This window comes from Asparagus officinalis, chromosome 7 (genome assembly GCF_001876935.1).
Source record: "Asparagus officinalis chromosome 7, Aspof.V1, whole genome shotgun sequence".
Classification (NCBI taxonomy): domain Eukaryota; kingdom Viridiplantae; phylum Streptophyta; class Magnoliopsida; order Asparagales; family Asparagaceae; genus Asparagus; species Asparagus officinalis.
Window position 1 is genome coordinate 59326911 of NC_033800.1, and position 12974 is coordinate 59339884.

Sequence of the window (12974 nt, forward strand, 5' to 3'; positions counted from 1 at the left end):
AATCAAGGACAGACGACATAGGTTCAGGATTCGATTGTGGTTCAGAGACCTAGGAGAGACATACGGTTGCTAGGTAGGTATACGAATACAGTCAGTGCTTATGCACTTCCGGTGGAAAGTGTCGATGAGATAGTTTCTACTACATTCAGAGAGGCTAAGAAGAGTTCAGAGGCTAATTTGTGGTAGGAAGCTATGCGGGAGGAGATGGAAATCTCTTCAGAAGAACAACACATGGGAGGTTGTTGAGCTTCCAAAGGGGCAGAAGGCTATTGGTTGCAAATGGGTGTATACGAAGAAGGAGGGTATTGAAGGCACTCTAATGAGTCTCAAAAGATAGATTGGTAGCGAAGGGCTATGCACAAGAAGAAGGCATTGATTACAATGAGGTCATTTCTCCTATGGTAAAGCACTATTCGATTCGAATCTTGCTAGCTTTGGCGGCACAATATGGTTTGGAATTTGATCAATTGGATGTGAAAACGATATTTCTTCATGGTGATCTTGATGAGGAAATCTATATGACTCAGCCATTAGGGTTTCGAGCTACAGGAAAGGAGAAATTGGTTTACAGATTGAAGAAATTACTATATGAATTGAAGCAATCACGATGACAATGGTATAGGCGATTCGATGGGTTTATACTCGGTCATTCGTACATTAGAAGACAGATTGATCCTTGCGTGTACTATCGCAAGTTGCGAGGAGATGCATACACTTATTTGTTGCTTTATGTCGATACATGTTGGTTGCTTCTATTTTCAGATCCTCTATAGATGAGTTGAAGGTACATCTTTCGAAAGAGTTCGATATGAAGGATTTGGGTGAAGCAAAGCATATTTTGGGGATAAAGATCGGTAGAGACAGAGATAGAGGCAGATTTGTTTGACACATGTGGCTTATTTGAAGAAGGTGCTACAGTGGTTTAATGTGAGTATGGATATGATGTTAGACCCTAGAGGGGGGGTGATTAGGGTCTTATGCTAATCTAATCCAATTTTATGCCAATTAAAAACTCATTAACAAATATATTCTTGCAAGAAAGATATACAAGAGTTATAAGCAAGAATAAGCAATATGAACAAAGATAAATATCCTAGCAATGAGATATATGCAAGGATATATAAATAACAAAAGGGTAAACAATCTAAACTAGATAGTGGGCAATATAATCAGCAAGCAATATACAAAGGCGATATAAAATATGAACAAAACAAAAAGGTGCGCCAAAGCAATCACAAACAAATGATATGATCACGAAATCCGGTCTAACCACTTGACCTACATCTCCGCTCCTCACCTCAAGGAGATCTCCACTATCACAACCGGGTTTCTACGTTCACCCGAATAACGTTTACACCATACAATACGGTTTTCTAGTTTACCGAAAACTCTACGACTAACACATTTTTGTAATCCCACTCTACACCCTCTCAAGTGTTGAACTAAACGTGTCTCCCTCAAGTACTCGGATACAACCTCTCCCTAGGTTCGTCAACCGACGCCACTCCTCTTGGGACGATCCCCGACTCTCGCTACACACTTCTCTCGGTGTACAAGTGTATTATAAAGTGATTCTCACAATAAGGCACAATTATAATAATTGATTGTTCTCTAATATGAATAAGAACACAATGAAAGCTCATACTCAATTGTTACAACTCTCACCAACCCAAATATACTATGTATGAAAAATACAATAAGCTCAATGTGGGTGTGTGTAACAATGAGAAAAATCAAATCTAACTCAAATAGCAAACTAGCAATAATAAGAAAATAAAAATGAATAATAATATTGCTAGAGAAAAGAGTTAGAAAACTTCTCTATAAACACAAAGAGAGGAAGAGAAGATATTGAAGATGAACTCCTCAACAGATGATGCAAGCTCCTCTTTGTAAAAGCAAACCAGAGAAAACTTCCAGAGAGTTCGACGGTCGACCATGGCGATCAACCGTAGGAATTTTTAGCTTGATGGTCGACTGTCATGATTGACTGTGAAAGTTTTTGCTGCCCACTCAGAGAAAAACATAGGCGCGGTCGACCGTGGCAGTCGACCGTGGCAGTCGACCGCAAACTGATACAAAATATTTCAGGTTTGAAAGTGAAATGCTGATTTTAAAACCCTATTTACAAATATCAAATAAATTTAAAAAAATGTAAAACTTTGGAAAATGATTATAGACATGATAATACACATGCTACAAAAACTGGTTTTCTAAAAGGACTTCCCAAATGTAAAATATCATTATTTTGCAAAATAGTCCAAAACATAAAAATGTGAACACATGAGTTTTGACATTTTAGCTTAACCATATTTTGAAACATTACAAAATGATTTTGTAGACTTAATAAAAGATGTATATGATTATTGTACCTATAAACTAAGAAAACAATATTTTCACAAATACAATAGAAAATAAAACATATGAGTATGTATATGAAAATTTATTTGTTTCATATCTAAGTAGTTAAACCAAATCACAAAAATAAATATAAAATATGTAATTTCATATTTATAAACATGAAAGCCAAATCTTGTGTTGTATATATATATGACTACATATATATACAAAGAAACCAATAACATGTGTGTGTATATGATATTGAGCTTAACGTACTTAACACACATAATATAACACCTAAACTAAATTACCCAAGCTTGATCTAGATCTCCATTGTAGCTCAACTTGGTAAACTATGCGGATGAAGCTTGAACTTGGATCTTCAACTTGAATTATACATAGCTTCACCTACTATTCCGCCAACCTCCATTGGATATAATCGTGAATGCGCAATTCCATCCATCCTCCAACAATATTATTTGTCTACAATAAATAGAAAACCACAAACACTAGACAAACAATATTAGTTATAAATTGTTTGTTAAACATCATCAAAATAAGAAGGCTAACAGATGAAACCAGTTAGTGTACCATTGGGAGCTCATTTGAAGCTTTCAGCTGAACTTTCACAAAAAATAGTTGAAGATAGAGAGTTGATGTCGAAGACTCCATATGCGAGCGCAGTGAGAAGTTTGATGTACGGCATGGTTTGTATGAGGCGGGATTTGTCACAGGCAGTTAGCATGGTTTTGAGATACATGCACGACCTGGGTCCGGGTTATTGGGATGTCGTGAGATGGATTTTGAGGTATATTCGAGTTACTCTTAATGTTAGTTTGGTTTTTGAGCGGAACACCAGCGGTGGGCTATTATGTATTAGATACCTAGATTCAGACTATGTTAGAGATTTAGATAAACATCGGTCGATGACAGGATATGTGTTCACTTTGACTTGTGCACCGGTGTGTTTGTGTAGGTTGTCTAAAAATTACTGCAGATAGCTGATCACCATCAAATACCAATGATGGAAGTTACAACCTAACGACTTCTACATCAACAACTCGATAATGAAAGTTTCAATCAGACGACTTTTATGACAACAGACGAAGACTACAATCTAAATATTTTCATTTAGATCGATGATGGTTACAATTCAATGACCGTCACGACAATCGATGAAAGCTCTGGTCAACAGCCTTCACAGCGGAATTACAATCTGACGATTCCCACATTTCAAGGAGTTAGAGTGAAGATTACAAAATAATGATCTTCGCAATGCTCTGACAAAAGAGATTATAAGTCAATGATCTCTTCAGATCCAAACGGAGAGCTCATTGCTGCATTTTTAGTCCAAAACGTAGGGTTCATTGCTGCGTTCCAGATCTAAACGCAGAGCTCATTATTGTATTTTCAGTCCAAAACACAGGGTTCATCACTACATTTCAGATCCAAATGCAGAGCTCATTGCTATGTTTTCAGCCTAATACGCAGAGCCCAACTCTGCGTCCTAGGATCAAGACGCAGAGTTCATTCCAGAACGTGAATTTCGCGTTCGACTGGTTCAAACAGAACCTGAATGGCTTCAAAACTATTTTTCCACTTAATAGGGGTAGTTACACCCCATAAACCCTCATTAAGAATAGATTTAAGGGGGTGATTACACCCCTTAAACCCTTATAAATAGTGGGTTTCATTGTTGGATCTGAGAAGAGAGGATCAGAGCTGGGGAAAGGAGACGATTTTGAAAAGAGGGGCTTTGGCAGAGACTTTTGAAGATCTTCGGTTATCTTGGAGCTTCGGCAATCTTGGGCTATCATCCTTGGAGATTCTGAAGCTTTGGAGCAACTTCTTGGCTTGCAAACTAATTTCGGTTGAATTGAATTAACTCTTTTAAAGAGTTTAAACTCGTTCTGAGTTCATTAACTTGTTAAGAGTTTCACACTTGCAACGCAAGTTCTCCTTAACGTCAACCAAGAGGAAGATATCGTGTTTTACGAGGTGAAGCGTTCGGATCATCAATGGGATATAATAATCTGAACTCCTATCGACACCTAGAAGAACTCAGCTTAAACAAAGGGAAGGGTCTCCGTTAATCCCTTCCTTCTTTTGTAAATAGGGAAACTGATCGAGAGAATTGTAATTTCTTTTGCTAAGTTTGTTAGAGAGGGATTACATTGAGAGAATTGTAATCCATTCTTTTTCTAAGTCTGTTAGAGAGAATAATATAAATTCAATTCTCCACTTTCTTCTTTCGTTTTTTTCCCACCAAACAGTTGGAGATGCATCTTGCAGTCTACGGTGACTTTATCAACGATGGAGGTAGAGTATATAGCGATTTTGGAGGTTATTAAGGAGGCGATTTAGCTTCGAGAACTTTTGGAGGATCTTGATGTTTCGCAGCGATCTGTCATCATTTATTGTGATAGCATGAGTGCTATTTATTTAGTGAAGAATCAGGTCTTTCATGCGAGGACGAAGCATATTGACGTTCGTTATCACTTCGTTCGGGATGTTTTTTGAAGATGGGGATATGGAGCTTATGAAGATTCACACAAAAGATAATCTAGCGGATATACTCATGAAGGTGGTTCTGAACAATAAGTTCGATCATTGTAGAAACTTATTGCACATCCGTGATTATTGAGGCCTTTCAAGGTCAATTGGATGAACTACGAGCGGCTTGATCCCTTAGGAGAGGGGGTTCGTAGGCAACCACATTAGTACAATCGGCTTTGACAAGACGACGCATTGGTGCTCATGTTGGTGTCGGTATAGTTTTGGGAACACTTCACCGAGGTGGAGAATTGTAGAAAACGGCGGCGAATTGTTCAAAATAATAGAAAACGTGAAAATTCAACAGCCACAAGTGTAGTGCGTGTCATACCCAGGTGTGGTAGAAGTTGTCTGCTACAATTCGTTGTCAGTGGTGTAGTGCGTGCCACACCCAGGTGTGGCAGAAACTGTCTGCTACAATTCGTTGTCAGGGGTGTAGTCCGTACCACATCCGGGTGTGGCAGACACGTTTTCTGATTCCCAACCTGTTTTGGAGTGTATTTTGTTATAAATAGAAACGCGTCTTTCTAGGGTTTAGGAGAAGAGATTAACAGAGAAAATTAATTTTTTTAGCACTTTGAGAGGGAGATTATTGTGAGGGAGTGTGAGATCATTGTTTGTGTTATTTTGAGAGTTGTTTGAGAGATTGTAACCCGTTGTTTCTCCTCCATATAGTGAAATCTCCCCATCCTCTTCCCGTGGATGTAGGTAATTGCTGAACCACATAAATCTCTATGTTTGTGTGTCATTTTGGCCGTTATTTTAGAAATTACACTTGTGTTTGGTTCTTCTCTCATCACTCGCCGACTCGTTTGGTTTGAGAGCACGCTTCCGCACGACGCGCGACATTTATCATAGCCTTTGATTTGTTTAATAGTTGATTGTAATTTGTTTTAAATGTCAAATTATGATTGAGTATAATTCAGAGGGTATGATAAGCATTAAATTTAAAATAAATTATAATTATTTACTAAATAAATCAAATGTTATGATAAAAGTGGTGATGTCTCCACCACTTTTTAATAAGAGTGACACTACAGGCACACCCTTCCACCACACCTTGGGGCACACCCCTCTCACAGCTACAGTGCACGGGGCCCACTTTAGATTTTTTTTAAAAATCTAAAGTGGGCCCCGTGCACTGTAGCTGTGAGAGGGGTGTGCCCCAAGGTGTGGTGGAAGGGTGTGCCTGTAGTGTTATTTTTTTAATAATATATAGAGGGGACGCAAATCCAACTACATGTTACTGTACACCTCGAAGCCCAACATAATTAATTATGTAGTAATATAGAAAGTTTGTAGGGTATAAAGACCCGGAGTAAGTTTCGTGAAGTCCAAGGTCCATTTACATGAGATAAGTCGTGGCATGCGCATTCTCCTAGTAGATAAGAAAAGGAAAAGCATGCACACATACGTCTTAAAAATTTCTAATTTGTAGTAAGGTGTAAAACATTTTTCATTGCTTAACCCAATCTTTATACCTATCTAAATCTTATGAAAGTATAAGAGAAAAATGAGCTTATGGGAGAAAACGTAACAGTTTACCATAAACTTGTAGTCATCCTCTAATCTTGTTCGATATCATAATTGTCCTGATAATTTATTTCATTGGATCTCAATGTATAGCCTTGTGAGCTGGTGCAAGAACATTCCCTAAAATCTCCTTAATGTGTAGATAAATTTCTTAGTTTAATTGTATGATCATCTTCTTTCTTGCATGAAAACATAGCCTTACATGGGAAGAGACAATGGACTTTTAGCAACATGATCCTTTGATATAGAATGTAATATTAGTCTTTCGCCTTATATATAATCCAACTATACGTCTTCTTACCTTCCTTTCACTTCTATATATTAGTATGTGCACATGCTTTACACATGGATTTACTTGATTAATGTTCTTAATTTTTTCATTCACTAAACAATTATAAAAATAAAAATATAAATTCTTAAATAACATATAAAATTTTCTTTTAATAAATATATTGGTAGAATAAAATATTGATAAAGAAATGCGTGAGTAACTATAACAAATTGTTAAAATTTAATCATTATTTACTCAAATAATTATACTACATTAAATTATTATTTAACATAATAATCTATTTTAGTAATAATAATAGTATAGCTGTAATTTTGTTTGTACTTTTATTTTAATAATATTTTTTAAAATTTATAAATAATTATTAATAGTTATACATTTAACACTTGTAAATGTATAATTATTTTATTATACTATAAGTAAAAAACAATTAATAATATTATTGATATTTATAATAACTATTAAATATATAATTTATCTAATACTTATGTAAATTAGTGTATTATACTATTGTTACTAATTATTCAATAGTATAAATATTGAATAACAGTGTGCTTTTTAATTTAAATAGTAATATTAAAGAAATTTTATTATATTATTTATAGTAAAATATAAATAATAATTTATTATAATAAAAGCTTCTGTAGAACAATTCATAGTTTATTATAATTATTTATTAATTATAGTATAATACAAAAACAATTCTTTAATAAATTATTGTACATGAATTTAATTAATTTAAATAATAATAATAATGTGTAACAATTAATTGTTAAAGAATTAATTTAGAGGGCATAATAGCATGTTATGTATAATTAATGTAGGATAGATTGTATATAAGAGGCATAATTGTATATTATCAAAATTGAGAGAACAAAGGTATTCAAAAGTTTTGGAATAGCATTCCTCTTTTATAAGTAGTATAAATTTTATATCTATTTTTCTAATCAATAATTTTTCTCCGCATCTCGCTTGTTACTAAATTTCACAAATACCCCCTGAACTTTGGGGATTTACATTATATCCCCTAAGGCATGGAGGTGTAACAAATAATCTCATTTGCACTTTTTTTTTATCTTACGTACTTTATCCCTCTGAACTATAAGGTGTCTTATGAGGATCCCTTAAACTTTAAACTTTTCTCTCTAGACCCAGTTATACGTAATCTAAGATAACTAAAATTACTATGAGAAAATAAAATCCTCAATTAGTTGGGGATTGTAAGAGACTGAGTGAAATAACAAAAAAGTTTAGATGGATAATGTGTAGGAGTAAATAAATTTAGAGGTTATGTGGACAGAGCAGCCCCCCCCCCCACCCCACCAACCCATTAAAAATTTTGCTCATTTTGTATGGTTAAATCTGATTTTTCTATGCACTTTCTATTTGGTTTCCAGAAAAGGAGAATTGCAACGAATGTTCTTGTGGTAAATATTGGAAGGAAAAACATTTCATATCTAGATCATTTGCAATTTTGTTGTGGAAAATGAATTTCTAGTGCAAATATAGGGTTTCGTTGAAAAAATAATATTGCAAAAAACTCTTGTCTAGATTTTAATTAGAAAATTGTTACTTGGTGAGGAGACATTTTTTTCTTAATTTTAATTTTTCTTTTGAGAAGTTGTGGCTTTTGGTCTTTTCAAATTGGTTGCATTATTTGCTGCTGCTTTTTTTCTAAATTGTAAATATATCTATCTTTCCTAATTGTAATTTAACAAATCAAACATAGGAAATACAAATCTCGTTCCACTACTTTTTTTTTTCCGTGCCAACCAAAGAGTCCGGACAGGATCTGCCTTCTAAAACAGGAACTTCTTTCTATCATAAAACTATTATTCACCTTTTCGTTTTAATATAATGTGTAGCAGTGTAGGGCATCTTGTACTACTTTTCTCTTAAAATAAAACAAATCATCTATGCCCGTATGACAAAGTTTAGGGTTCTTGTTCTCGATTACCAAATTTTGCTTTTTACGATATTTGATGTAACCTAGGGAGATGTTTGTTGTTAGCATGGTTTCTTTAACATTATTCCTCGAAACAATGCAATAAAATTGGATTATATTTTGAGTTTGTCACCTACTTATTCCTCTAACTACGAGCTAAGTATCGGTCTTCGATTTTATCACTCATTAGTATCTATAATTTAACTGGTAATTTGGATTGCTAAACTGTGTAGTGCTTACGTTTTTCCAAAAGAAGAATAAAAGCTTATAATCTTTGATTATTTACTATTCTCTCGAAAAGTCATTGTGAGAAATGATTACTATCATGACCCCCTCTCACAATTATATATGATGGGCTCTATGCAGAGTATATATGATCTGTAGAAATCTTCAAATCACTGATTGAAGACAAGAAGAATCCAATGAACTGAACTGCAGCATAAGTTTATTGAATACTTCATTTTGTCTTTTAGATATATCCAATAGGAAAAAGAAAGAATCTAACCTTAAAGTAATTATTTTTTTATTTTAGGATAAGTTACAAATAAACCTACTTCAGAGGATAACGATTTATAGTCGTATATGATTAGTTGTATTATTATTACGTTTATATAACAGTAATAATAGTATAAACTATATGGCTGTGCTTGCAGAGAGAGAAGACATGCTTCTAGCCCCCCAAAACAAAAGAAAAAACGTGCCTTTCTCCACCCAAGACTTTTTCAACGGGTGCTTTACCCGCCCAAAAGTAAACTTTTTTGTTCTCTCAGCCCCTAAAACACAAAGCCTAATAATTTTACACAGGTAAAGACTATAATACCCATTCTTTCTCTCTCCTCTAACCCTACAATCTCTCTGCTCTCCCTCCTCCTCACTCCACCACCTCTCCACCCTCAGCCGCGCCGCCCTCCTCCTACCATCCTCGCCTTCTCCGTCACGTCGCTGCCGGCCATCCATAGCATCCTCAAGATGCACAACACGAGAAAACCCTGGTACGGTCAAGAGTACAGAGAGATCGTCATCCGAAGGACCGAGCAATACTTTCGGCGACGAGCGCCTGCATCGCCGACGGGAACGAACGGCTGATTACTGATCCACGATTCTCTGCACGCTAGGACCGTGCGTGGGAGCGTGTGGGAGCCCCTACTAAAGCATGTGCGCCATTGTGAGGCACGGGTTTGGGGGGAAGCAGGCAGACTTGGATGGCATCGCTACACACGCACCCGGGTGGGGGCGCACGTGTCTCTGTCGGAGGAGCTGGAGGCGGAGTTCGCTTTCCTGCACGTGTTGAGTGACTGCTAGGTTTAAATTAGGTTTTCATGGAAGGAAACATAAATGAGTAATTGGGTCTAGCGTGACAAAAAATTAAGTGGGTTGAATTTGTCAAAAACGACCATATGTTTACGTGGTGTAATTATGTTGTTAAAGATATGAGCTAGATGAGTTTAGGTGGCGTAAATGGATACACATGTTTCTGATCTGGGTGAATTTATTAGCTAACTTCATGTTCTGTTAAGTGTTTGAGTTAAGATTTCCAACCCTTCCGCCTATTCATTTTCGTGCACTTTGTCACTTTGTTACTTACCAACGCTAAAACTATTATCACCAAAAAAAATTTAAATTAACCCAAATTAAAAAAATATAGGTTGCTTGTTAAAATCACTCTCATTAGAATGTCCTACATTGGTTGTTAAGGTTACAGGTTGGTTGTTAATGCTATACGGGTTGCTTGTTAAGGTTACGCATTTGTTGTTAAGGTTACAGATTAGTTGTTAAGCTTATACATGTTGCTTGTTAAGGTTACGAGTTAGTTATTAAGGTTACACGTTTGTTGTTAAGGTTATGTGTTGCTTGTTATGGTTACACGTTGATTATTAAGGTTACGGGTTATTTGTTAAGATTATACGGGTTGCTTGTTTAGCAACCAACCCGTAACCTTAACAACCAACCCGTAACATTAACAACAAATGTGTAACCTTAACAAGCAACCCATAACCTTAATAACAAATGTGTAACCTTAACAAGTAACCCATAACCTTAACAATAAATGCGTAACCTTAACAACCAACGCATAACATTAACAAGCAACTCGTATAACCTTAACAACCAACCCGTATAACTTTAACAACCAACTTGTAACCTTGACAACAAACGTGTAACCTTCATATTAACGAAATCTAACAGAAGTTTCAAGAACCACCCACTGATATTCTATCACTACAACTAATTATAAGCCTATTAGCCCAAAATTTAGCTATATTACATCACCAACAGCCAATAAGCCAATTATGCAACAACAATAAGGAACAGATAGGGAGGAAAAGAAGGGAAGCAACAATATAGTATTATACAAATTTTAGGACTTTGCATGCTCTCTGCTCAATGCCACCACCTGGCACACGAGCACACGAGCACCGGCTGGCACACAAGCACACGAGAAGTCACTCAACACGTGTAGGAAAGCAAACTCCGTCTCCAGCTCCTCCGGCAGAGGCACGTGCGCCCCCGCACCCAGGCGCGTGCGTAGCGATGCCGTCCAAGTCCGCCTGCTTCCGCCCAAACCCGTGCCTCACGATGGCGCACGTGCTGCAGTAGGGGCTCGCCGCACGCTCCACACGCGGTCCCAGCGTGCAGAGAATCATGGAGCAGTAAAACTCAGCGCTCGTTCCGTCGACGATGCAGTGCTCGTCGCCGAAGTTTCGCTCGATCTTCGAGATGGACGATCTCTCTGTACTCCTCGAAACCCGTGCGCAGGGTCTTTTTCCTGTTGTGGATCTTGAGGATGTTGTGGAGGCCGAGGCGACGGTAGTGGAGAAGGCGAGGATGGTACGAGGATGGCGGCGGCGGCGGCGGGTGAGAGGTGACGGAGGGAGGAGGGAGAGCAAAGGGATTGTAGGGTTAGAGAGAGAGAGAAAGAATAAGTATTATAGTCTTTACCTGTGTAAAATTATTGGGCTTTGTGTTTTTGGGCTCAGAGAACAAAAAATTTACTTTAGGGGGTAAAGCACACCCGTTGAAAAAATCTTAAGGGTGGGAGGCACGTTTTCTTTCGTTTTGGGGGCTGGAAGCATTTTTCCCTTTATTTTTTTAAGAACATAAAAACTCGCCTAGGAAGTTCAGCCAAAAACTTTCTCACCTATGGTAAAAAGCGTTCGGATCTTCAAACTTCTTGCCAGACGTCTGCATGCAAAATTCTTGATTGATTTATCTAAAAAAAATTTGGATTGATAATAAAATGATTTATCTAAGAAAGTTTTTCTATTTATTGCTTTCAACTCTAAAAATTTGTTCTTTTTAAAGTGTAATTGTCTGCCAGACAGCTACTAAGTACGAACATTTGTTCAGAAGTTCGAAGAACAAAACTCCGTTACAAAATTTGCAATTTTAATAACGGTAATAAATGAAGGATATTTTTGTTAAGCTTTTTCGATGAGGTTTTTTTTTAAAGCAAGGTATGTATGAATGAAATGAGCAATTTCTAACATTTTAACCTTTATTGTATGCGGAGGGAGCTACTGATTCATACATCATCAAAACTGAAAACAACAAAGAACAATATTCCAGCCTTGTAGAAGAACATGGAGAAATTCTCAACTAAAGATCTTGATATAAGTTTCCTACTACATAGAAAAAAAATAAAAAACACTAGTATACAAAATCTTATTCTAACTAGCACTAGCACTCCATAGCTACTATTCTAAAGACTCACATTCATGGTGCAATCTCTTCTTGCCATGAAGAGGCACACCAAAGAGCTTCACTGCATTCTGATCATGAGACTCCTCCATTAGCTTCAATGACGTACCATTGCTAAAATTAGCAACCCGTTGGTTATCTAATTGCACTGGGCTCACATGATTTTGTAAGAAGTAAATAATATCATTATACAGCTTCTTCATATGAGTGAGCTCTGACAGAAGCAAAGAGTTCCTCCTCCTTAGCCTTTGGTTGTCCTCTGAAAGTGCTGAGATGAATTCAGAAGTACTATCAGTACTGTTTGGTGAAGGCAAAGGAGAATCAATCCAGTTAGTTGATATTTCATCTTGATGAGCATTGTATAAAGTTGGTGGTTGTTGTTGGTAGAAATATTGTTGAGGGATTTGAGAGGTTTTTCTTCTATGGATCTCTGAGAGCAAGTGCTTCTCTCCTTTTCTAAAGAAGTCATTGGCAAACTCCCATCTATCTGCTACTATCTTTCTAAATCCCTGCAGAGAAACAAATAGATATCATGCATGATCGCTCGTAAAAGACTAATGAGAGAGAAAATACTATTTTCATAACATAAAATGATGCAACTCAAAAGAAAAAGTAGTA

General features: G+C 36.4%; 1 protein-coding gene across 1 annotated transcript in view; it reads right to left on the bottom strand.

The window, feature by feature from the left end:
- The window catches only part of LOC109850490 (heat stress transcription factor B-4b-like), a 1515-nt gene continuing 782 nt past the window's right edge, over positions 12242–12974 (bottom strand). The window contains exon 2 of the mRNA XM_020420502.1: positions 12242–12865. Within this exon, the coding sequence (XP_020276091.1) occupies positions 12353–12865 (513 nt within the window). The 3' untranslated portion in view covers positions 12242–12352. The remainder of the gene's footprint in view (positions 12866–12974) is intronic.